The following is a 27764-nucleotide window of genomic DNA, read 5'->3' as shown; positions in this document are numbered from 1 at the left end:
TGGCTCTCAAACATGAGATTTTACATTTGAAGAACTTCAGTCCATAAGTGAAATTACCATGGATTCACTTATTTCTTTTGTTTCCTCACAGGAGAATAGGTTCAGGACAATCAAGAGACAACTGACTGTTCTTCTGATGACGATATATGATAGTAATTCACTTACCCTCCATAATGGTCAAGGGATCTTCCACTTTGGGACGCAGGATGTTAGGGCCAAAGACAGTGGCCAAGTTCTGCACACTCATTTTGTTAATTCCTGAATAGGACTGCACTTCATCCAAGAACCTGTTGAGTAAAAGAGTAAGAACAAAACACAATGGGGTCAGATTTGTCAGTGGAAAAAAAATGGGTTATCGGGAAATTTACAAACCGGAGTCTGTTCAAAGACGATAATGGACACACAGTCACTTAGAAATTCAAACATTCTCTGCCAGATGTGAAGAATATATATTGCAAATTTTTAAGGATCAGAATCATAAGGGATCATATAAAATATCTGCTCTGGCCTGGCTTGGCTTCCCCTGTCAGTCACAGGAACGAGTGTGTTTGGATAATGCTAATGTGGATTTGAGATTCAAGAATATGAATTTCTTTCTTATCTCTAAGTAAATATCCAATTTATATACATATTTAATTGGAGAACTATAAAAATAAGCTTGTCTGGTACAATCTCTTGTTTCTGAGAAGAGGAATCAATCCCCCTTGTGGGTCAATTTGTGAGCCTCAAATTTATAGTCTATTAAAAAGTGACATCAAACATGATTTAAATTAAAACCTCGGTTCTATTGATATGAGAAATTGCAAACACAAATTGTTTTAACTTGTTAGGTGCTAAAGAATAAGAGCCATGAAATAGCCCTTTCCCGGAATGATTTTAGTAGCAGAGATTGTTTCTGCAATCTTTCAGCTTTTGTTCATTTCCCATCCCCTCTTCATTACTACAAGAGCTTCTATTAATTCATGGCTTATTGATTATACCAATGAGACAAAAAAGAAGCAAGAAAAGTATTTTTAGGAAACTTCCTTTGTGTGTTATTTAAAATAATGTATTTCATTCTGTGCCAGTCATTGTGCTAACATTAAATTCTCATAGCATCTCTGTGTGAGCTAAATACTATTATTATCTCCATTTTACTGATGAGACACATGAGACACCAGAGAGGTTAAGAAACTTCTCCAAGGACACAGAGTTAATAAGTGGCAGAACTGAGACCTGAACCCTGGTGATCTTACCCTAGAGTCTGGGCTGTTGACTACTATCTCATGAGTTTCTTAAAAAGGTGCCCATTTCCACATGTTCACGACTCTTATACATCCTAAATTACAGCAAAATCAAAGGGCAAAAAGTCAAACTACCATTGATTATTTGAAATAGATGAAATTAGTAGTGTTGTGCGCTCACTCAGGCGTGTCCAACTCTTTGAGACCCCATGGACTGTAGCCTGTCAGGTTTCTCTGTCCATGGACTTTTCTAGGCAAGAATACTGGAGTGGGATGCCATCGCCTTCTCCAGGGGATCTTCCTGATCTTGCGCTTCCTGTTGTCTGGCACATCTTTTACCACTGTGCCACCTGGGAAGCCTTATTAATCATTAATCTCTTTATTTAAATTTAATATGCTTCAAGTATTTCAACTATACTCCAATAACATTTTAAAAATAAATTCAATGTGTTTCAATCATATATATTTGATTTCTGAAGTAGCAGCACAGACATGGGACATGCCATCCCTGGCCTTAAACATGGTCATTGACAGAGAATATTTCGAGGCACAATTAGTGTTCTAGCAAAACTGAGTTACAATGTTTTCTTCAGTGAGTCTTGAGAGAAATGGGAAAAAATAATATATATTAACATTCATCATGTGTATAAATATATATGCATATAAAATTTTTAAAAATTTATTGGAGTATAGTTGCTTTACAATATTGTAATAGTTTCTGCTGTATAGCAAAGTGAATCAGCTATACATATACATATATATGCCCTCTGTTTTGGATTTCCTGCCCATTTAGGTCACCACAGAGGACTGAATACAGTTCCCTGTGTTACACAGTAGGTTCTCATTATTTATCTATACATAGTATCAATAGTGTAATATGCTTAATGTTTAAAACAATCATGTGAAATGTGTGCTTTCATTACCCTTTTATCTATTAGGATGCTTAGTCTCAAAGAGGAGAAGAAAGTTGCATAAAAACATGTAAGTAGTCAGAGGTAGAATCTGGACTCTTAGACAAATGATTCTCATGCAGGCTCCTACAAACAACTTTGATGGAAGTTCAAAGCAACATATCTTTAATATGTAGAGGTCAGAGAGACTTGAGAAACAACAGATTACAAAGTCAAGCAATTTTAGTGCTCAGAGAAACCTTTGAGATCACCTTGTCAAACCTCTTAATTTTACAGAGGCCGACACTGGAGCTCAGAGCAGTTAAGTGATTTTTGTTGTTTTGTTATTTTAGTCACTAAGTCATGTCCAACTCTTTGTGACCCCATGAACTGCAGCCTGTCAAGCTCCTCTGGTCATGGGCTTATCTGGGAAAGAATACTGAAGTGGGTTGCCATTTCCTCCTCCAGGGGAATCTTCCTAACCCAGGGATTGAACCTGCGTCTCCTGCATCTCCTGAGTTGGCAGGCGGATTCTTTACCAGTAAGCCACCAGGGAAACCCAACTAATTTTTATTCATTGTCAAAATGAACTATTGTCAGTATAAATACAGTCTTTTTAAATTCCATTTTGTCTTTAGGACAATTCTTACCTGCAAATATACTTGAGAAGGTTGTAATTGACCACTGGCAAACTCTTCACTTGCTTCGCTAATTCTTTAACACCCTGAGCATAAAGAAGAGAATTCATGTTATCTAAGTGTTGACCTTGGAATGAAAGTACATGGGAAATGGGCATGCTGTTTTTTGTTTTGTTTTGTTCTTGTTAGTTTCACCTATTAACAGTGATGGATCCTGTCTTAAAAACTTGCCACTATCACAGAGAGCATTTCAGAAATATTTTCAAAAGATGTGAAAGCATTTCAAATATCTCTGTGAGTACTATTTGTGGAGAAACAGATTTAACATTTTTAACATTTGTTCACAACTGACTGAAAAGGAAAAATAGACTTATTTATAGTTAGGTTATTTGGGGCTTCGTTGGTGGCTCAGAGGTTAAAGTGTCTGCCTGGAATGCAGGAGACCCAGGCTTGATCCCTGGGTTGGGAAGATCCCTGGAGAAGGAAATGGTAACCCAGTACTCTTGCCTGGAGAATCCCATGGAGGGAGGAGCCTGGTAGGCTACAGTCCCTGGGGTCGCAAAGAGTCGGACATGACTGAACGACTTCACTTAGCAAACCACAAAACTTAAACTTAGTAGCCTTAATATAGTGAGAGTCCTTCCAATTTTTAGCATTTAGGGGGCAATGTGGCAAGGAGTGCTGATTTCATTTGTTCAGCTCTACTTTCCTTTTTGATGAGAGAGAGGATTGTAAATGGGACCTGTGTTAGTGAAAGTGAAGGTTACTCAGTTGTATCCAACTCTTTGCGACCCTATGGACTATATAGTCCATGGAATTGTCCAGGCCAGAATTCTGGAGTGGGTAGCCTTTGCCTTCTGCAGGGTATCTTCCCAACCCAGAGATCGAACCCTGGTCTCCTGCGCTGCAGGCAGATTCTTTACCAGCTGAGCTACTAGGGAAGCCCAAGTGTAAAAATCTAACTGTGTAAAAATCTAACAAGTATAATAATCTAACTGTGTGTAATGTCAATATTTAGCATAGTGGAAAACAATCCAAACACAGGGCAAAGGAAAATTTACAGGTTAAAGATAAGGAACACTTACAAAACCCCCAAATAATAGCATTTTAAGAAATCGCTGCATCAACTTACAGCTTCTTCTTCTTTGCTGAGCAGTTTGGCACAAGACAAGAAGTCTTCATACTTGGCATAAGGAATAACCGGTTCTGGGAGTTCTCGGAGATACAGTTTAAGAAGTGATGCCACTGTGTGTACATCCGTGTTGCTGTGGGGATAGAAGTATGAAGATTTTTTATGGAGTGAACTTTACACCATTTGATTAATGTTTCATCAAATATACATCTAAGAGTCAGACTTTTGTATTCTGTTGGCAATTAAATTAGTCAATCCAGCTTTCAAGAGGCACATACTTAGGTAATGCCTATTAGATGCTACCACAGGTGGGGAAGAGAGGGACTTAGAAGGACTTGGAATCCTCAGTGGGATTTGAAAATATTAAAAAGTGTAAACACTCATCTTTTGGGTGTATCTGATGTTAAACAAGAATGTCACTTTCATAAAACAATGAGAATATATGTGCCAGATTTTAAATAAAACATAATGCAGCATACCCCAAATGCCCAATCTCCATATGTATGTGATCAGTTGTCTCCAACTCTTTGCGATCCCTGTCCCACCAGGCTCCTCTGTCCATGGAATTTTCCAGGCAAGAATACTAGCATGGGTTTCCATTTCCTACTCCAGGGGATCTTCCTGACCCAGAGATCAAAGCTGTCTCTACATCTCCTGTATTGCAGGCAGATTCTTTACCCCTGAGCCACTGGGAAAGCCCTATGTGTATATTAATTAATACAAAATTAATTATCTCTGGATCCTAAATTCATTTCTTATTCTCTAAAATACATTGGTAATTGGTTACAGACACATGAAGTTTAGTATGGCATGTTCTAAATTTTTAAGAAAAGCTCATTTTAAAGATGGTTCTCAGCATGATTGCTTGTCTAATAATCTAAGATAGCTGGGAATCCTTGGAGTCTTTTAGAAAGCAAAGGGAGGTGCTACAAAAATAAGCACTGAAAACTCAACGTGTCCTTTGTGTAATGTGCAAAATTTATTTTTATTTTCTGCTGAATACAAGAGTAACAGGATAATCTGGTGAAATATTAATTTGTATTTTGTTCTCTGTATCCCCTGTTAATCCATGAAGATGGCTGACAGCAGAGATAGGAAGAGGCAGTTGTTTGTTTTGGGGATTTTTTTGGTTTCCTTTTCCTTTGTTTCTTGGGGGCTGGTGGGGAGAAGGAGCATGGGAAGGAGAGGTGGTGGTCAGGGGGAGGGTGAAAGGTCAATTGATTCCCAGGAAGTGGGAAGAGCGGTGGTGAGCAAGACCAGGGATTCTGTAAGCTGTGGGAACAAACACTCCACTCCCTGACTGCTTCGGGAAGTGATGAGTCGCTGAAAGGTCTTTCAGAAGCTGGGATCCAGGCACTGGGACTTCCTGCCTCCGTGGCTATTCTCTTGCCCCAAGGGTGACATAGAAGCAGAGTTGACTTCGCAGTTCCACAGGGACAGAAACAATGGGCATCTCAGTTCTCAATTTTGGACTCTCAGTCTGATTTCCTCAACTATTTCCCCCGCATCTATTCTATAGTGGAAATTACAGAAAACACAATGGCTAGGACCCTAAGGAATATTCTAGCCTGCTCATAATTTATAATCTGGTGGGGGCAGGAGACGGAAAGTAGAGAACACAGGTGATGCAGGCTAAGTCCCTTCAGTTGTGTCCAACTCTTCACAACCCAAAGGATCGTAGCCCGCTGGGCTCCTCTGTCCACGGGATTCTCTAGGCAAGAATACTAGAGGGGGTTGCCATGCCCTCCTCCAGGGGACCTTCCCTACCCAGGGATCAAACCCGTGTCTCTTTTGTCTCCTGCATTGCAGGTGGGTTCTTTCCTGCTAGTACCACCTGGAAAGCCCTAATAAAACAAGCCAGTCAGTCAGTTCAGTTGCTCAGTTGTGTCCGGCTCTTTGTGACCCCATGAACCGCAGCACACCAGGCCTCCCAGTCCATCACCAACTCCCAGAGTTTACCCAAACCCATGTGCATTGAGTTGGTGATGCCATCCAACCATCTCATCCTCTGTCATCCCCTTCTCCTCCCACCTTCAATCTTTCTGAGCATCATGGTCTTTTCAAATGAGTCAGCTCTTCACATCAGGTGGCCAAAGTATTAGAGTTTAAGCTTCAACATCAGTCCTTCCAATGAACACCCAGGACTGATCTTTAGGATGGACTGGTTGGATCTCCTTGCGGTCCAAGGGACTCTCAAGAGTCTTCTCCAACACCACAGTTCAAAAACATCAATTCTTTGGTGCTCAGCTTTCTTTATAGTCCAACTCTCACAGCCATACATGACCACTGGAAAAACCATAGCCTTGACTATACAGACCTTTGTTGACAAAGTGATGTGTCTGCTTTTTAATATGCTGTCTAGGTTGGTCATAACTTTCCTTCCAAGGAGTAAGCATCTTAATTTCATGGCTGCAATCACCATCTGCAGTGATTTTGGAGCCCAGAAATATAAAGTCAATAACACAAGTATCTAACTGCAAGTGTGTGAATGATAATACGGAAAAGTATTGGGTGCCATCTAATAGCAAAAAATGACTAATTCAGGAGTTGAAGGGCTTCTCTGAGGAAGTGATGCTTAGGCTAAGATGTGAAGGAGTGTAAGAATGAACTGAGAATGAAGAATAAAAGAAGCCATTCTGATTAAAGCAAGGCAGGTAAACAGAGCCCAAAGTGGGAAACTAACAACACGCTAAGGGAGAACAGAGGTCAGAGGATGAAGTCTGAGCAGAAGGGAGCATCTTCAAAGACCATGGGACTTCATCTACCTCAGAATTACACAGGGCAAGGGCTGAGGTTTTCCATTTTAACATCAGAGCCGGTTGGGGCTGGTAGGATATACTGTCAACCATTTTACATGGGGGGTGTTCTCATAGGACCTATCTTTAACCAACTTTATTCTTTTTACAATTACAGAAATGAATTTTTTTCTATTATGTTTCTAATAGACAATATAGAAACCATCTTAAAGGCTAGTAAAGAAAATAAAAATCATGTTTCTGGGACATCTTAAATACTGTGTTCAAGTTCATGTATTCCTAAAAATACTTTCCAAAATATTTTTTGAAAAGATAGACATAAAATAATCTTAATGGTAAAGCAAAATAAAAGATACTAGTGGTTTTTTTTTTTTCTTTTCTGGTAAGTTATTCGGTTTCATACAGTCCATAGCCCCTCTGTGTTTCTCTAGATATGCAGTAAAGCACCAGCCCCTTGAAAGCACAGTCATGAGCAATAACAGCACCACAACCTGCAGGATACACAGTGCCATCTATTATTGCAATGAAGCACTTCCATTTTTTGATTCCATTCATACCTAGTCCACTCTAATCCAATCCAATCTGTGACTAGGTTGTTGGGTTGTGTTGCCTTCAAAGTTAAGGATCCTTCTAGATCCTTAGAGAAATGATATAAAATGAATATAACTTCAATGGGGCTTTCCAGGTAGCTCAATGGTAAAGAATCCATCTGCTAGTGAAGGAGACTTGGATTTGATCCCTGGGTACAGAAGATCCCCTGGAGAAGGAAACGGCAACCCACTCCAATATACTTGCCTGGGTAATTCCATGAACAGAGGAGCCTGGGGGCCTACAGTCTATGAGGTGGGAAAGAGGTGGACACACCTGAGCCACTGAGCACACGTGTGTAATTTCAATATATGGAGTATGTCAAGTATAATTTATAGGCTCATATAAATAGAATATATAAAATGTGAATTAAATGCAATAAATCAATGAGACAATAATGATAAATAAGAAATACATATTGAAGAAATCTGTTTGTGTTTCCATGATGAACTATTCATTTCATTGCCTGTCCCCAGGCACACTGTTTTTAAGGCAGCTTGCCTGTTGTCATTGTTTAGTTGCCAAACTGTGTCTGACTTTTGCGCTCCCATGGACTGTAGCCTGTCAGGTTCCTCTGTCCATGGGTCTTTCCAGGGAAGAATACTAGAGAGGGTGGCCACTTCCTTCTCCAGGGGATCTTCCCCACCCAGGGACTGAATCCGTTTTTCTCTATCTGCTCCTCTGGCAGGTGGATTCTTTGCTACTGAGCCACCTGGGAAGCCCAGCTGACCTGTTAGTTCCTGTATTATTTCGCTTCTAAAGAAGTTGAGCTGTAGTAGTGAGGACCTTTGAACAGTAGGTGGCGCAAAAGCAAAGTTAGACTAATGGCAATGCTGTGAAAACTGTGAGGGATGAGAGTGCAGGATCATTCTTCACCCACTAGCAATTTTCTTAGCACCAAAGCTGCAGGAATGCTCCAGGAATAGAAATATCTGAGCTATGAATCAAGATAAGAGATGTGAACCGGGATAACTATTTTATTCCTTCCCTAAAGTGATACATTAATTAGTCTCCAGCGTTATAAGTATATACCTATACTCTGCTGGTTATATAAAAATGGTAAGAAAAAAATGACAAATATGTTATTTTTTATTTCAGTTAGTAAAGGCTATTACATTTTTTTTTTGCTTAAAGGCAACAACTTAAAAATTTATGACTTTTTGAGATGCTTTGCTAAATTTAGGTTATTTTGTAGAAACAGAGACTTCCTTTGCCTTGTGCTCTCATTTTTAGCTTTGTCCTTTTCCCACTGAACTTCCCTTGTGGCTCAGCTGGTAAAGAATCCGCCTGCCATGCGGGAGACCTGGGTTCGATCCCTGGGTTGGGATGATCCCCTGGAGAAGGGAAAGGCTACCCACTCCAGTATTCTGGCCTGGAGAATTCGATTGACTATAGTCCATGGAGTCTCCAAGAGTTGGACATGACTGAACGACTTTCACTTTCCCACTGAATGGAAGAAAACAATTGTTTCAGGAAGACTGGAACATGTTTGTCAGTTCCGGTTCACCTCAAGAGGATCCCAGTCCATCCTCCCTAATTGCCAGTAGACTACTCACTGCAAGGGGAAATCTGATGTTTTCTCTGAAAGATCTCTTTGTATATCCATTCTAAAAAATAGCTACCTCCCGCATCTAACTCTACAGCCCTGTATCTCTTACTGAAAACCCACTATTTTGCCTAATTAATATTTGCTTTAATATGTACAGTCAGTTAAGTACACATCCATGGTATGCGTTAATTGCTCAAAGTATCTCATGCGATACGCTCTTTGCCTTAGAGAAATATGTTCTACAACCAAGTGAACTGACTGTATTAGAACAAGAGTCAATATACAATGGGGAGTTAAAATCCCTAAACTGGTTAATAATAGTAGTAGTAGTAACAATAATAGTAACAATAGCAGTAGCACACACTTATACACATCTGTCCCTGTCTCAGGTCCTCAGAGTAGTTCAGTGAGTCTCTTTAAACTCCACTTGGGGAAACAAACAGGAAACTGCACAGAAAGCAAATTGGGGCTAATCACTGAGATATGAGGGGTTTTGTCTTTTTTCTTTTTTAAAGAAGCTCTTTTCAAAAAATATTTTATTTATTTTTGGCTGCCCTGGGTCTCACTGCTACACGTGAACTTTCTCTAGTTGTGGCGACCAGGGGCTACTCTCTAGTTGCAGCACTCAGGCTTCTCACTGTGGAGGCTTTTCTTGTTGCTTTAGAGTTTGGGCTTTGGAGTTTGGGCTTCAGTAACTGTAGCACATGGGCTTAGTTGCTCTGCAGCATGTGGGATCTTCTTCCACCAGGGATCGAACCCACATCTTCCACATCGGCAGGTTCATTTTTTTAACTGGACCACTAGGGAAGTCCCAAGATGGGGTTTACGTGGTTTAAAATCACACTCTTGGTAGAAATTCAAAACTATGTGCTAATGCAAATTCATTACCCAGACCTCAGGTCTCTTTCACTCACCTGGTGGTAAAATCTGTTTTCAGAAATTAAGTTAAAAATTGTGCATGTCATATCCAGTGAAAGCAAAAAGACCATGGCAGGCCCAGGGATCCCGAGTGAAAGAGCTGCCAGGCCAGAAGATGCTCTGTGGTATATGTCCCTTAATTGCTCAACAGATGGAGTTTGTTTCGCCTTAGAGTGGACTTGGACTTTAATTCTTGATTCTGTGATGTTTTTTAAAATCAAGCCTGATTTCCACGCAACTTTGTATAAATGACCGAATTTTACATTCTTGCAGGGTCTTCCTTTGGTCATTTTGAGATTGTTCTATCATTCACTCACCAAATAGTTCTTGAACACCTACAGTGTCTACTGCCTTTCACCCATCCTAGGTATAACAGACATGAACAACATAGATTTTTTTTGTCCCCCTTGGGCTTATGTTGCTAACCCATCACCATCAGCTTCCCTGATAGCTTAGTTGGTAAAGAATCCAGCTGCAATGCAGGAGATCCTGGTTCGATTCCTGGGTTGGGAAGATCTGCTGGAGAAGGGATAGGCTACCCACTCTCTTATTCTTGGGCTTCCCTGGTGGCTCAGCTGGTAAAGAATCTGCCCTCAATGAGGGAGACCTGGATTCAATCTCTGCATTGGGAAGATCCCCTGGAGAAGGGAAAGGCCACCCACTCCAGTATTCTAGCCTGGAGAATTCCATGGACTGTATAATCCATGGGGTCACAAAGAATCAGACACGACTGAGCGACTTCCACTTTTCACTTTCATCACCATCAACATATTTCCATACCATGCTTCATTTGTTTGACTTAAACTTTTTCTGTATATTCCAGGTGGAAAGTCCCTGCCAGGTGTGTGGTTGTAAGAAGTTTTTTATACTTTCCAGAAGTTGCTTATTTATAATCTATGTACAATATAGGCCTCTGACTAATCCGTGATAAAGGAATCTGACATCAATTCCTCTTGCTCATCCTCTAACCCCACTTCCACCTTCCCTGATAAACAGACTCACGCATACAGATGAGGAGAATGCCACAGTGATTACAAGTATAATACCATAAGGATTAAAACCTTAAAATTTTTAAGCCTCAAAATCAGAAGTGGGAATTTTTCACTGTGGATACTATGTACAGAACACACCATAATCCGTTGATTTCAGTGACTAAAGTGAATTTCCAGTGTACCAAACAGTAAATTTATTAAAGTTATTGCAAAGTTCTTTGCAACACATACAGTGAGATGACCTAAGATCTGCTTGGAATTAATAAAAAATAATGTAATAACCATCAAATCGCAGGGAGAATGTATATGAGACTGAAAAGCTCAGGAGCATTACCAAGATGAAGCCTGCCAATAAACTGTCTAAAACTACACGCTGTTCTGTGCGCCAAATTCACCAAGACATAGAAAAGTGAGTCCAAAGTCAGTAGGCAGTTCCAAACTAAACATTTACAAGAAAAGTCTGGTTCTGTTCTAGCTTTTCTTTCTTTCTTTCTTTTTTTTTTAATGTATCTGTCATAACCAGATACCAGTACACTTTTTGGCAGTAAAATCTGAATCTGGTTAGACTGTCTCGCCTCACTGTAGTTATGTAAGAGTCACTGCTGAATTACATACAACACCAAAAGACAGTTTTATCCGTCTGGACCACACTGAATTAGTGCTTGTCTCCAAGAAGCCTCCAGGCTTAACAGCGGTAATGGCAGAGAACTATATGATGACCCTTGCTATGGACTGAACACCTGTTTCCCCCAGATTCATTTGTTGAAATCTCAGCTTCCAATGTGATGATGTTTCGAGATGGGACCTCTGGGAGGTAATTAGGATTAGACGAAGTCATGAGGGTGGGACTCTGGTTTGATGGGATTGGGGTCTTTATAATAAAAGACACAGGTAAGCTTGCTTCCTACTCCACTTGCTCTTGTGCACATGCAAGAGGAAAGGCCAGGTGAGTACAAGGTGAGAATGTGGCCATCTAAAAGCCAAAAAGAAAGTCTTTACCAGAGTCCACTCATGCTGGTATCCTGGTCTTAGACTTTCAGCCTCCAGAGCTGTGAGAAAATAAATTTTTGTTGCTTAAATCACCCAGTGTATGGTGTTCTATTAAGGCAGCCTGCATGCATGCATGCCTGCTCAGTGTCTCAGCTGTGTCCGACTGGAAGAAGCACAAGCTGGAATCAAGATTGCTGGGAGAAATATCAATAATCTCAGATATGCAGATGACATCACCCTTATGGCAGAAAGTGAAGAGGAACTAAACTGCCTCTTCATGAAAGTGAGGAGACAGAAAAAGTTGGCTTAAAGCTCAATATTCAGAAAACTAAGATCATGGCATCTGGTCCCATGGCAAATAGATGGAGAGACAGTGGAAACAGTGGCAGACTTTATTTTGGGGGCTCCACAATCACTTCAGATGGTGACTGCAGCCATGAAATTAAAAGACACTTACTTCTTGGAGGGAAAGCTATGACCAACCTAGACAGCGTATTAAAAAGCAGAGACATTACTTTACCAACAAAGGTCAGTCTAGTCAAGGCTATGGTTTTTCCAGTGGTCATGTATGGATGTGAGAGTTGGACTGTGAAGAGAGCTGAGTGCCGAAGAATTGATGCTTTTGAACTGTGGTGTTGGAGAAGACTCTTGAGAGTCCCTTGAACTGCAAGGAGATCCAACCAGTCCATTCCGAAGGAGATCAGTCCTGGGTGTTCATTGGAAGGACTGATGTTGAAGCTGAAACTCCAATACTTTGGCCACCTGATGTGAAGAGCTGACTCATTTGAAAAGACCCTGATGCTGGGAAAGATTGAAGGCAGGAGGAGAAGGGGGTGACAGAGGATGAGATGGTTGGATGGCATCACCGACTCAATGAACATGGGTTTGGGTAAACTCCGGGAGTTGGTGATGGACAGGGAGGCCTGGCGTGCTGTGGTTCACGGGGTCGCAAAGAGTTGGGCACGACTGAGTGACTGCACTGAGCTGACCCAGTGAGGTGCTAGGGAACACTACAACAGCAATCATGCAGTGACATATATGTTGTGGGCTCCCCAGGTGGCACTAAGGGTAAAGGCCGCCTGCCAATACAGGAGACACGTGAGACAAGGGTTCAGTCCCCCGGTCAGGAAGATCCACTGGAGGAGGACACAGCAACCCACTCCAGTATTCTTGCCTGGAGAACCCCATGGACAGAGGGACCTGGCAGGCTACAGTCTATGGGATTGCAGAGTTGGACACTATTGAAGCAACTTAGCGCACACATACACACACACACACACACACACACACACGTACATCTATGTCATATTGAACAAACACTGCATGCCTTAAACTTACACAATGTTTTATGTCAATTACATCTCAATAAAAATAAATTTTAAAAAGTTTTTTCAGTTACAAATTAATCAACATATAGTAAAATGAGTTAATATGGTCCTTATGACTTGGGATCCAAGGTCCAATGTTATGTCCAAAGTTAACTTGGAAGTAACACTCAAACACTCATGGTGGATCGTTTTACTATAAATAACATTGTGTATGTGTGTGTGTGTGTGCATGTGTGTGCTCAATCACGTCCAACTTTTTGTGATCCCGCAGACTGTGGGTCACCAGACTCTTCTGTCCATGGAATTTTCCAAGCAAGAATACTGGAGGGGGTTGCCATTTTCTTCTCCAGAGAATCTTCCTGAACCAGATATCAAATGCATGTCTGTTGCATCTCATGCACTGGCGGGTGGATTCGTTACCACTGTGCCACCTGGGAAGCCTCACAAATGACATTAATACCATACAAACTTGTCATATGCTATGAAAAAAAATTTCCCATAAATTTTTCCCATAGAAAATAAATCTGAGGTCAAAGAGTCACAAAGATTTTATTAAACTAAGACTCTATTCATATTTATAATGTATATAATTCCTTAGAATAAGCATAAACCTAAAGAATTATTTGAAGGTCACCAATGATATGATTAGAGATAGTCTGCAAACCACAGAGATTCTGCCTGTGTATTTACATACTATATATACTCTCTCTCTCTCTCTCTCTCTCTATATATATATATATATATATATATATATATATATATACTCTCTCTCTCTATATATATATATATACATATATATATACATACTAATACACATTAAGGTACTACAAATGCAAATAAGCAACATGTAAAACCAGTCGGTGTTGAAGACATTAATCAGAAAACAAAGTTATATTAAGGAAACTTTGGTGGTTAGTTTTCAATAACTAGAAAAATTATTTGTTATACTTAACTCTGAGTTGCAAGGAATTAGGCACGATTGAGCACACACGCACACACACACACACACACACACACAATATTAAAAGGATGCACTATGTGTGTCTGAATGTTACTTCTAAGTTAAATTTGGATATAACATTGAACCTTGAATCCCAAGTCACCAGGGCCATATTAATTCATTTTAATATCCATGTTGATTAATTTTGTAACTGAAACATATTTGTTTACTTTATTTTTACTGAGATATACTTGACATATAACATTGTGTTAGTGTAAGGTGTTATTCATAGAGTTTTTGACGATGTATCCAATTAGTTTTATGGTATGAATAAAACGAATCAAGACTCTCCCTGATTGACTTGCATGTTGGATTTTGTTTTCTCTCAGTGCCAGAAAAATTTTATTATATTTATTCAGAATTGTCTCAGGAGAAAGCTCTACCCTTTGACATTGCACAGAGTATCTATTGTTGCCAATGGAAGAAGTAGCTAGTTTGCTATGATTTTTAATAAACATAGGCATTTCTAATATAGGCTGGGAGTCACGATGGAGTAATATCCACACGTTAATACCTTCTCTGGCTGTTCTGTGAAATATGATTTCCTAAATTCATGAAGTGTGAAATATATGCCAGGAAATGCATGAATGATTTAAAAAATTAGAAAATTATTATCAATTCAGATGACGTATTTTCAGGTGGATATAAAGAAACCACTCATAGTAAGTGACACAAGAAAATTCATCGACAGATATTTTAAAATTATATTTAACAGATTGCATTTATTATTCATTGGATTATGTGACTACAGTTTGAGAGAAGTGGACTAAGATACTTCTTGTTCACTTCACATTTACCCCAGGAATGGCTCAGGAAAGAAAAAAAAAAAAACTGGAAAGAATAATATATATTTGCTAAGCAAGACCATCCCAAAGAAAATGAAATGCAAAAAAAGCAAAACAGCTGACTGAGGAGGCCTTACAAATAGCTGTGAAAAGAAGAGAAGTGAAAAGCAGGGGAGAAAAGGAAAGATATACCCATTTGAATGCAGAGTTCCAAAGAACAGCAAGGAGAGATAAGAAAGTCTTCCTCAGCGATCAGTGCAAAGAATAGAGGAAAAGAACAGAATGGGAAAGACTAGAGATCTCGTCAAGAAAATTAGAGATACCAAGGGAACATTTCATGCAAAGATAGGCTCAATAAAGGACAGAAATGGTATGGACCTAACAGAAGCAGAAGATATTAAGAAGACGTGGTAAGAGTACACAGTAGAACTATACAAAAGAGATCTTAATGGCCCACTCACCTAGAACCAGGCATCCTGGAAATTGAAGTAAAGTGTGCCTTAGGAAGCATCACTATGAACAAAGCTAGTGGAGGTGATGGAATTCCAGTTGAGCTATTTCAAATCCTGAAAGATGATGTGTGAAAGTGCTGTACTCAATATGCCAGCAAATTTGGAAAACTCAGAAGTGGCCACAGGACTGGAAAAGATCAGTTTTCATTCCATTACCTAACAAAGGCAAAGAATGCTCAAACTACCACACAATGGCACTAATTTCATACACTACTAAACTAATGCTTGAAATTTTCCAAGCCAGGCTTCAACAATACATGAACTGCGAACTTCCAGATATTCAAGCTGGTTTTAGAAAAGGCAGAGGAACCAGAGATCAAATTGCCAACATTCGCTGGATCATTGAAAAAGCAAGAGAGTTCCAGAAAAGCATCTATTTCTGCTTTACTGACTACGCCAAAGCCTTTGACTGTGTGGATCATAATAAAGTGTGGAAAATTCTGAAAGAGATGGGAATACCAGATCACCTGACCTGCCTCTTGAGAAACCTGTATGCAGGTGAGGAAGCAACAGTTAGAACTGGACATGGAACAACAGACTGGTTTCAAATAGGAAAAGGAGTACGTCAAGGCTGTATATTGTCACCCTGCTTATTTAACTTATAAGCAGAGTACATTGAGAAATGCTGGGCTGGAAGAACAAGCTGGAATCAAGATTGCTGGGAGAAATATCAATAACCTCAGATATGCAGATGACACCACCCTTATGGCAGAAAGTGAAGAGGAACTAAAGAGCCTCTTGATGAAACTGAAAGAGGAGAGAGAAAAAGTTGGCTTAAAGTTCAATATTCAGAAAACTAAGATCATGGCATCCGGTCCCATCATTTCATGGCAAATAGATGGAGAAACAGTAGAAACATTGTCAGATTTTATTTTTGGGGGCTCCACAATCACTTCAGATGGTGACTGCAGCCATGAAATTAAAAGATGCTTACTCCTTGGAAGGGAAGTTAAGACCAACCTAGACAGCATATTAAAAAGCAGAGACATTACTTTGCCAGCAAAGGTCTGTCTACTTAAGGCTATGGTTTTTCCAGTGGTCATGTATGGATGTGAGAGTTGGGACTATAAAGAAAGCTGAGCACCGAAGAATTGATGCTTTTGAACTGTGGTGCTGGATAAGTCTCTTGAGAGTCCCTTGGACTGCAAGGAGATCCAACCAGTCCGTCCTACAGGAGATCAGTCCTGGGTGTTCATTGGAAGGACTGATGTTGAAGCTGAAACTCCAATACTTTGGCCACCTGATGTGAAGAGCTGACTCATTTGAAAAGACCGGGATGCTCAGAAAGATTGAAGGCGGGAGGAGAATGGGATGACAGAGGATGAGATGGTTGGATGGCATCACTGACTCAATGGACATGAGCTTGAGTAAATTCTGGGAGTTGGTGATGGACAGGGAGGCCTGGCATGCTGCAGTCCATGAGGTCGCAAAGAGTCGGACATGACTGACTGAGCGATTGAACTGAACTGAACTAAAGTACACTATGATTATGTAATTATCTAGTGAGATGTGAATGATGATCTTTCACATTTTTTGTTTAAAATGAGGTATGCCATCTTTCCTAACATTTGACTCCTCGCGTACAGACATGAAGTATTCTTTCATACAGGGTTTATACAACTCTACCAGCGTTCATATCTTGACATTAGTAACTGTATGTACCTGAGACTGTCACATAGCTCCTGCTGGCTTCAATTGTACCCAGCACTTGAAACATTATGAGTTGTAATTTCAGTTTCATGTGGTCTTTGAAATCCTGGCAAACAGTTAATGAACGTGGTTTAGCTAAGACAGAGAAGTTACAGCTGTATTTAGTTACTTTACAATTTTATGTTGTCTGCCTACATATTTTTCCCTTTACTAAACTCCACAGATGGAATTTCAGGAGAAACAAAGCAAATGTCATCATCATAATACATTCAACAATTAATCTTTTTTTTTTTTCTGAGAGATTTCAGATTATGCAACCAAGAATGTTCCAGAGAAGCATTATTGATGTTCTGATGCTGATGGGCATATGCTAAAAATATCTTTTAAAATTCCCCCAACAGCATTTAAAATCCATGTACATAATTTAATATTTTCATTTTTAAATTAAAAAAAAACAGAACTAAGTATCACACATAATTTTTCTAGTTATTGAAAACTAAATAGCAACCAAAGTTTCCTTACTATAACTTTTTTTCTTATTAATGTGTCTTCAACACTGACTCTTTGGCATGCTGCTCATTTATTTTTGTAACCATTATAAGTTTGGGAATTTTTGGAGGAGGGGGTGCTGAGGGGCAAGGCATGTGGGATCTCAGTTTCCAACTGTGTTCCATCACTGGAAGCACAGAAGGTTAGTTAACCATTGAACCACCAGGAAAATCAAAATTTTGGAAGATTTTGATTATCTGACTCTAGGATAAACAATAGAGGAGGCAAACATTCTTTTCCAGAATACTTATTTTCTTCTAATAAAGTCAATAATGTAGGGAAAAAACTTTGTAAAGATTTACAAAGGAGATGGATAAAGGTTTAGTTTTACATTGCTGAATCTATAATTCATAGTCTTAAAAGGAATTTAAATGGATTTTCTGGTATATCCATGTGACTCTACAAAATCAACACTGAAAGTGTTCAAATCCACTCAAAACTTGTCCCTCCTTTGGACACTTCAGTGGTCTTTTATTACAACACAAAAGCATTCTCCACATGTGAGCTAAATGATACCATCCCAGCTGGGGCTTCCCAGGTGGCTCACTGGTAAAGAATTTACCTGCCAAGGCAGGAGATGCAGGTTTGATCCCTGGATCAGGAAGATCCCTTGGAGGAGGAAATGGCAACCCACACCAATATTTTTGCCTGGAAAATTCCATGGAGAGCAGAGGCCAACATTACAGTCCATGGGGTTGCAAAGAGTCAGATATGACTGATCACACACATATATATTGAGGGAAAGAAGAAAAAGTTTTAAAAGAATCCAATTATATACTTATTGCAGATATCACACTAAAATGTTGTTCAGCTCTTTGTTGGAAAGGATACTTTACTACCACATATACAGTAAATCCCCTATATTATAGCTCTTTGAGTTGTGAACTTTCAAAGATGCAAACACATATTCCATCCATGTCAGTGTGTGCCTGATAAGTAGTGTTCAACTCTTTGTGACCTCATGGACTGTAACCTGCCAGGCTCTGCTGTCCAAGAATTCTCCAGGCAAAAATATTGGAGACGGTTGCCACTTCCTCCTCCGGGGGATCTTCCCAACCCAGGGATCAAACACACATCTCTTGCATTGCCAGGCAGATTCTTTACCACTGAGCCACTTTGGAAGCCCAATGTCAGGCATGACAGAAATCACAGCTTGTCCTCCATTTCCTATTGCTGACAATCCTTCAGCTCTACCATCTCCCACCCCCTTCTCCCTCCCCCAGTCAGTAACTCTTCTTGCCTGTTCACTCAACATCAGTCCCTGTAGGCCAGCTGTTATGGTGTACTACTGAATTTGTCAAGGTACTGTACCATAAGATTAAAAATGTTTTATTTTTGTGTGTGTGTTTTTAAAGTATTATTTGTGTTAAAAGTATTATAAACTTATTACACTATAGTACAGTATTTGTGTTAGTTGGGTACCTAGGCTAGGGCAGGAGGAGAAGAAGGTGACAGAGGATGAAATATTTGGATGGCATCATCAACTTAATGGACAAGAGTTTGAACAAACTCCAGGAGATAGTGAAGGACACAGATTTATTGAATGTCTACATTGTGTCAGACACTGTTGTAGATGTTAGGGGAAAAAAGATGATCAAGAGTCTTAAAATTCTCTACTTTCTTTGAGCTCATGTTTTAGTTACACATGCAGAGTTTTGCTTTACAAATATAGATTTTTAAGTGAATATCAACAGTGAGATCCTCATGAGTGTGTATATGTAGGCTTTCAATAGTTCACAGATGTTTACCTTAATTCCTATAATACAATTTTGATTCTTTAGCAATTTTTCAACCATTTCCTTATAATAAATTATCAAGATAATCAGAAAATAAAAAACCATATGCCTTCTAAGATGTATTTAAGAATGGCTCATACACATATAAAATGATACACAGAATCAGTGTCATCAAGGAAATGCAAACTACAACAATGAGATACCATTCCACATTCACTAGAATGTCTAGGATAAAAAAATGAAACACTCCTACATTGCGAGTAGAAATAGAAAATGTTACAGCCATTTTGGAAAACAGTTTGGCAATTACCCAAATGGTCAATACAGATAAAGCCTAGCAATTTCACTTGTAGGTGTGCACCAAAGAGAAATGAAAACATGTCCATGCAAAATGCATATTCACAATATTTTTTCTAAAAGCCAAAAAAGCAGAAGCAACTGAAATATCTACCAACCGATAAATGAATAAACAAACTGTAGTATATCCACAAACTGAAGTTCTATTCATGAATGCAAAGCAACAAACTACTGATATTTGCTGAAATATGGCTGAAGTTCAAAAGCATTATGCTCAAGTGAAAAAAGCTGGATGCAAGAGACCATATATTGAATAATTCTATCTATACAAATGTCCAAAAAAAAGGAAAATCTATAGAGACAGAAAGTACATTAGTGACTGCTGGGGAGGAAGGGCTGCTAGGAATAACAATAAAGGGTACAAGAGATGCTATTTGAGTGATGAGAATGTTCTAAAACTGATACATGGTAACAGCTGCATAACGTGGGAAATCTGTTATAACGTGCGAAATCTGTTAAAAATCACTGCCTTGAAATGGGCAAATTGTATGATATGTAAAATGTAACTCAATATGTTTATTTCGCAAAATGTATACCTTTAAGGGATGTACTTTCACCAAACTCCTGCAAGAATATTTGCAATCTGACTTACAAGACACACAAAAACATATTTTCAGAATATAAGACCTTATAGGTATCTTATCTGTTTCAGTAGGAATCGCTATAGAGATTTCAAAGCTGAAAAGAAGATATTCTGTATTAAAACACTGAAGAATTCACAGTTAAGCACAATTTCTGTATCTATGTGTTCAGGCATATTACTTTTCCTTGTCACGCATGCATGCTATGATGCTAAGCCACTTCAGTTGTGTCCAACTCTTCGCGACCCCATGGACCACAGCCCACTAGGCTCCTCTGTCTATGGAATTCTGCAGGCAAGAATACTGGAGTGGATCGCCATGCCCTCCTCCAGGGGATCTTCTTGACCCAGAGATCAAAACTGTGTCTCTTATGTCTCCTGCATTGGCAGGAGGGTTCTTTACCACTCATGCCACCTGGGAAGCCCAAAATGTTGAAACCATCATCATCAATGTCATGATACTCAAATGACAATAAATAAGCTAAGTGCCTTCTTCACATTGTACCATTTATTCCACTTTCGTTTTGGTTTTGTTCCACAATGGTTTTGTTCCACTTTCATTTATTTTTAAGTGCATGAATACAATTGAGGGGGTTCTTAGGGATTATTTCCATTTTACATACAAGGACACTAGGAATTTGGAGAAGTTAAGTAACTAGTCTCATATTGTTAACATGTGAAGTAAATGGTGCCTGCTTCTCATCAAAGTCTGAACTCTTATTCCACCACTGTTTCTTACAAATAAGTACACAGATGCCAACTGACAGATATGCCACATCCTGGGAAAGTTCTTGGTTAATTGGCTATTTTTTTTTTCCATCACTCAATCAGGTTAGTGGAAATGAGCTTAAATTTATTCAAAATTAAACTGAAAGGAAAGAGAAATTCAGGTCCCCCACTTCAGATGTACTTTAAAAATATATTACCAAGAGAATAAGCATAATGGAACATGACAGATTTCCAGCTAACAATCTGTCTTACATAAAGTATTTAGTAAGTATTCATTTGAGCAAGTATTTTCCACATATGAAATATTTTCCCTGAAGCTCATTAATTTTTCAGACCTTGGTATGTTTACAAGAGGGTTTCATGAGACTCTTGCAAGTTACACCCATGGTTCAAATTAGATATGAAGCCAAACATTCAAGGAAGTAGGCCTGTCTGTACTGGCAAAGAGTGGACTGTATTTCCCAAAGTATGGTTGTTGTCCAGTCACTAAGTCATCTCAGACTCTGCAACACCATGGACTGAAACACACCACGCTTTCCTGTTCTTCATTATCTCCTAGAGTTTGCGCAAACTCCTGTCCATTAAATCCGTGATGCCATCCAACCATCTCATCCTCTGTCACCCCCTTCTCCTCCTACCTTCAGTCTTTCTCAGCATCAGGGTTTTTTCCAATGCCCGGGATCTTCACATCAGATGGCCTAAGTATTGGAGCTTCAGCTTCAGCATCAGTCCTTCCAATAAATATTCAGGGTTGACTTCCTTTAGGATGGACTGGTTTGATCTCCTGGCAATCCCAAGGGACTCTCAAGAGTCTTCTCTAGCACCACATTCAAAAACATTGGTTCTTTGGTACTCGGCCTTTTTCATGGTCCAGTTCTCACATCCGTACATGACGATGGGAAAAATCATAGCTATGACTATATAGACCTTTGTTGGCAATGTGATGTCTTTGCTTTTTAATATTCTGTTTAGGTTTGTCTTTTCTTTCAAGGAGCAAGCATCTTTTAATTTCACGGCTGAGGTCATTATCCATAATGATTTTGGAGCCCAAGAAAATAAAATTTTTCACTGTTTCCACTCTTCCCCCATCTATTTGCCATGAAATGAAGGGACCAGAGGCCATGGTCATAGTTTTTTGAATGTTGAGTTTTAAGCCAGCTTTTTCACTCTCCCTTTTCACCCTCATCAAGAGGCACTTCCAAATCAAGTGCCACATGGACAGGACATAGTCCATTTTTGATTTGCTATTCCTGATTATTATATCAAGTAGGAAGTACCAGTTGGGGATGAGAAGTTCTCAAGTGCTTCTGGCACCTGCCAATCTTCACTTTCATCAAATAAACAGAGGTTCCAAGGGTCAGAGTTTTCCCAAAGCAGCTATATTCAGATAGCAATTAATAATATGCTTTGTGGCCATTGCATTTGTACTATATTAACCTTGTATTTATGGCAAGTGATGCTGCTTTTTAGGGGGAAAAATATCAAGTTCCTTTTACAATGAAATTGATCAAAAATAAAAACAGTGGAAAAAATTTAAGGAAAAATATCAGAAAATCAAACACAGGTGTTATAAGAATATGGTCAAAGTCAGGATAGTCCTATGTCATTCAACAGACATTTGAAAAGTACTCTAAAACAATGGTTATCAGTCTTGTCAAGCCACTATAATATATAAGAACTGCATCAAAATGTAGAAGTGTTAGGAGCTACCATAGCTAAATAGATGCCCAGAACTTTGGAGGACTGACTTCCTTCTGGACTTGGGAAAATCACTCAGTTGCTGAAAATAAGTAGCTAATTTGCCATCTATAAGTTCAGGGCTTGCTTTAGGTGAACTCCTGAGTCTGTTCTTTGCTTTTCCAACTCTACCTGTTCTTATGCCCTCAAGCTACTATTTTCTTTCTTCACTTTCCACAATCAGGCTCGGCAAGATCTTTGATTTACACTATGATACAAATGCTCTATGTCTGTAGTATGTCATCCAACTCCACAGTGCTTGAGTTTTCACATGGATCGAAATACTGTTGTTCAGTTGCTAAATTACATCTTACTCTTTGTCACATCATGGACTGCAGCACACCAGGCTTCCCTGTCTTTCACTATCTCCTGGAGTTTGCTCAGACTCATGTCCATCAAGTTGGTGATGCCATCCAACCATCTCATCCTCTGTCGTCCCCTTCTCCTGCCCTCAAGATCTTTCCCAGGATCAAAATCTTTGCCAGTGAGTTGTCTCTTCCCATCACGTGGCCAAAGTATTGGAGATTCAGCTTCAGCATCAGTCCTTTCAATGAATATTCAGGGTTGATTTCTTTTAGGATTGACTGGTTTGAGCTCCTTGCTGTTCAAGGGACTCTCAAGAGTTTTCTTGACATCAAAGCAAAAGCATAGGGATGTACTTTTTAGGATGTTGTAAAATTTCAGACCCATTTTAGCAGATAGGAAATATTTTATTTTACACATAAAATGTATTCCCCAGAAAGTAATTTATCTTTCACGACAGTGTAAGTAAGACCTGTTTAGCCGAATCAGAACTAATATACTGCTCCCCATAGTGCTTGATGTTAATATTTGCCTCCATCTCCTATATTAGAAAACTGAGGCACCTCACTATAAAGAAACAATTTTCCTCCAACCCACACTTCTGCAGCCCACTGTCTGTCTACCATGTCCCAAGTCGTGGTTAGAACATCATGTGTATAAGAATGTATATAAAGATTATCTGAGGATTTGCCTGAAATGCAGATTCCTAGGTATCCTCAATCCTTTTAAATCAGAATGAGAGCCACTGGGGTCTGGGCATCTGGACCTCGAGATCTCTCTCTGGGTCATTCTTTTCCAAAATAATGTTTGAGAATCTGTAGTGTATCCTTTTCAAGGTCACTTTTTATAACTCAGGTCAGTAAGGCTCAAAATTATATGGCTACCCAGAGGGTAAAATTAAAATGTGTCTGGTTTTTCTGTCTCCTAAACTTTTGGTTATTTATTTATTTATTTTCATTTACATCTGTAGACTTGAAGTTTGTTTAGTGATCCTGAATCAGTCACGAACACAAATGAAAAATGAAACAGAAGAGGAGGAGGGATGAAGGCAGAATGAGCTCAGTATATGGGGGAGGGCAGTTGGGGTACCTCGGACAGCAGCTGTCTTATGGGATTCTTGGACAGAGTGTGTAAAATCACAGGCTTCTCCAGCCTTCTGTCTTAGCTCTTGAAGGTGGTGTTGTAAGTGTGTAGTTATTTTGTTGCTGAGCAATTAATGCTACAATGTGACACCCACATGGCCATTTTTGACCCTACCTTCCCAGCTCTTCCAAACTGCATCTTCTTTAACAGCTGATACCATCTGGAGAGCTTTGGAAACAAAATAACACTTGGCTCCTAATCTGGTTTCACACATTCTGCATTTCATTTTTGTCCCTTCAATGTGGGGAAGTTTAACATAAAATGTTATATTTTGATTTGTTTCACTTTGAAACAGAAATAATTAAGAAAAGAATGGTTAGGAACTCCAACATCCGTTGTTTTTTACAGTTGACATAAACTGATTAAATACAAATTCTTTCAGGTCAGTGAAAGTGTCCTTTCTCACAGAATTCCCTTTGGTCAAGGAGTCTGTGGAAATACCTCATTTAAATGTAGGAACAAGTCATTCATACATAAGGTCTCAAACCTGGACCTCAGAACTGGGGAAAAAGCATTTGATACCATTAAAGAAGAGCAGAAAGCGCCTGGTCTCATAAAAGCTGGCACGTGCACTTGCAATTTCTAAATTCAAGCAGTCTATGTTCTAAGTTTCTCTTTCTCAAACCATCTCTTTTTTTCTCCTGTAACACAAGATATTTCCTTTCATTCAAATATGAAATATTAACTTCCAAATGGATCCACAGCTTCAAAAGCACAGCCTGATTTATGAACATAGATGCTCAGCAGTGTACAACTGATGTAGGCAAAACACTGAACACAACAACAAAGGAGAATGAGACAAGCCCACATGATGGTAGGAGGAATTGCTATCAGTTCAGCTCGGCCGCGCAGTCGTGCCCAACTCTTTGCGACCCCATGGGCTATGAATTATTATGTTATCCCTGAAATCGTGTTTATGAAAATTACTTAGTGACACGGAAAGTTTTTTATGATACAGTGTTAGCATGAAAAGGCAAAATGCAAAAACTGTGTGATTCCAGTATTTGTGTGTGTGTGTGTGTGTGTGTGTGTGTGTGTGTGTGTATATATATATATATCTGCATTTAGATATATCTTTATTTTTATTCTGTACATATCAACTTATATATATATATAAAACAAGATCTCTCTGGGTTGTTTTGTTTTAAAATATTTATCTTTCTTTCTTATATGCTTCTATATTGTATACAAAATGTTATAATTTAAAATGTGATTTTAATAATGTTTATATTAAATTTTAATAGCACTATACTTTTATAAGTGTAAAATGTTATTTAAAAAGCTTACTTTAAAACTCAAATTTTTGAGCTTAATATTAGAGCTATAAGGTGATGGCACCCCACTCCAGTACTCTTGCCTGGAAAATCCCATGGACAGAGGAGCCTGGTAGGCTGCAGTCCATGGGGTCGTGAAGAGTCGTACATGACTGAGCAACTTCCCTTTCACTTTTCACTTTCATGCATTGGAGAAGGAAATGGCAACCTACTCCAGTGTTCTTGCCTGGAGAATCCCAGGGACGGAGGAGCCTGGTGGGCTGCCGTCTATGGGGTCACACAGAGTCAGACACGACTGAAGTGACTTAGCAGCATAGTACTATTAGGCCTTAATATTAAAATTAGAGATGGTCTTTGAAGAATTCCTGTGAGATTTTCTTTCCAGATTTTAATAAAGATAAAGATGAAAGCTAAATCCGGTCGACTCTTTAGCGAGATATAAGCTTTGTTAGAATAAACAGGGGATACTATTTATTCATTCTTATTCTTTAATATATTTCACAAAGGAAAATTTCTGTACTTTGCTTTATATACTAATATCTAGTCAAAACATTGTGCAAGATCTATATTTTTAAACATATTCTTTTTTAGATCACTTTGATGATGAACACTGGTGAGAATAACTTGAACTAGTAAATGTTCCCAAGAAGTTTGCCTTCACATCCCCCTAAACTGAAACCTGAACTAGGACTTGATCACATGAAATTTTAAACTCAGCCAGTTCACTAAAAAATCTGATGGGCTGAATACTGTACTTGAACACATTTCCAATAGTAATTCACTCTCCTTGGTAAATGATGGATTATTTATTCCCAAAGAATATAGTTTACAATTACACTTGGTTATAAACATGTTACTCATTTTATTTCATGGTCCATGTATCTGGGAATTCTTTTTTTTTTTTTTTTAATCAGTAGCAATTTGCATATCTGCCTCCCTATGACTGAGGGACACAAGCTTAACAATTTACTTATCAAAACAAGCATATTCAGATTGCTAGAGTGTGATAACATGATCTCTTTTGATTTTCATCCCTAGCTCCTGATCAGAGCTCCTAAAACCCTTGTAATTTCCTAAATTATAAGAATATAGAAGCATCTTTTGTTATTTTCTTTTTATCCCCGGTTCCTAAAATAGTTCTGGAATGAGGAAAGAGAAAGGAAAAATTCTTTGTTATTCCTACCAAGCTCTTTCAACTGTGTCTGAACTTACTTAAGGGATCCTTGAGAAAGTTCTTAAGGAGGATGAAGGGTGGAGTGGGTGAAGGGTGGTTGCCAGAGAAACCAATCAGGTGAATAGAGGGTTGGAACCTTAGGCCCAGTGATTAATCAATCATGCCTATGGCAAGAATACTGGAGTGGGTTGCTATTTCCTTCTCCAGTGCATCTTCCCAACCCAGGGATTGAACCCATGTCTCTTGAGTCTCCTGCATTGGTAGGTAGATTCTCTACCACTGTGCCACCTAGGACTGAAATCCCTATGTAACGAAGTCTTCATAAAAATTTCCTCACTGAAGGGGTTCAGAAAACTTCTAGGTTAGTGAACATGTCCAAGTGCGAGGAAGGTGGTATAAGTGGGGAGGGTGTGACTGTTCCAAGCCCCTCTGCCATCCCTGCCCTACGCCTCTCTTTCATCTGTGTTCCTGAACTGTATCCTTTTATCACAAACAAGTAATCTAGTAAATGGACTGTTTTCCTGAATTCTGGGAGCTCTTCTAGCAAATGATTGAACTTGAGGACTCTCAGATTTATGGCTGGTTTGTCAGAAGTACAGGTGATAACCTGGTGGGACTCATGATCGATGCCTGAAGCGGGTGGGAGGTGGTGAGGCAGTCTTGTGGAAACGAGCCCTTAACCTGTGGGGTCTGAGCTAACTCTGGGTAGTTATTGTCGGAACTGATTAACTCATAGGACGGTCAGTGGGTGTCCATCAAGAACTGGAGAATTTGCTTGTTGTGGAAAACCCACACGTGGTGCCAGAAGTGCTCTGTGGGTAGATTAGTAGAAAATATTAGTTTTCTCTCACAGAGTGATGTTTTTCTTTCTAACATGTAAATAAAATCTTTCCATTAGTTTGTTAAGTGTCTTTCAATGGATTTCCATTTCACTTAGAATAAAAATGACATTTCTTATTATAACCTACTGCATTGTTCAGGATCAACCTCTTTCACCTCATCTCCAAGGACGTCATTGGTAAATATTACCCAAGATACATGGAGGAAATAATACAACCTACATCTACTTTTTTTCTGAAAATAGAGGTTGAAGGAATACTTTCCAGCTACTTTTGAGACCAGAATTTCTTTGATAACAGAAGTAGTCAAATGCATTACAAGAAAAGAAACTGCTGAGTCAGCAACCATGATGCAGATGGGTTCAAAAATCCTCAGCAAGTTGTTTCCAAGT

General features: G+C 39.1%; 1 protein-coding gene across 8 annotated transcripts in view; it reads right to left on the bottom strand.

Annotated features, from left to right (window-relative positions):
• The window catches only part of ARHGAP24 (Rho GTPase activating protein 24), an 887096-nt gene that overhangs the window by 13946 nt on the left and 845386 nt on the right, over positions 1-27764 (bottom strand). For all 8 annotated transcript variants that reach the window (XM_060417388.1, XM_004009967.6, XM_012180294.5 and 5 more), the window contains 3 exons: positions 3884-4016; positions 2764-2837; positions 166-287 (listed from right to left, as the gene is read on the bottom strand). In XM_060417388.1, coding sequence (XP_060273371.1) covers positions 166-287; positions 2764-2837; positions 3884-4016 — 329 coding nt within the window. The remainder of the gene's footprint in view (positions 1-165; positions 288-2763; positions 2838-3883; positions 4017-27764) is intronic.

The sequence above is a fragment of the Ovis aries genome, chromosome 6 (assembly GCF_016772045.2).
Source record: "Ovis aries strain OAR_USU_Benz2616 breed Rambouillet chromosome 6, ARS-UI_Ramb_v3.0, whole genome shotgun sequence".
Taxonomy (NCBI): Eukaryota; Metazoa; Chordata; class Mammalia; order Artiodactyla; family Bovidae; genus Ovis; species Ovis aries.
Note: the sequence above shows the minus strand (reverse complement) of the source record. Positions and strands in the feature narration are given on the sequence as shown.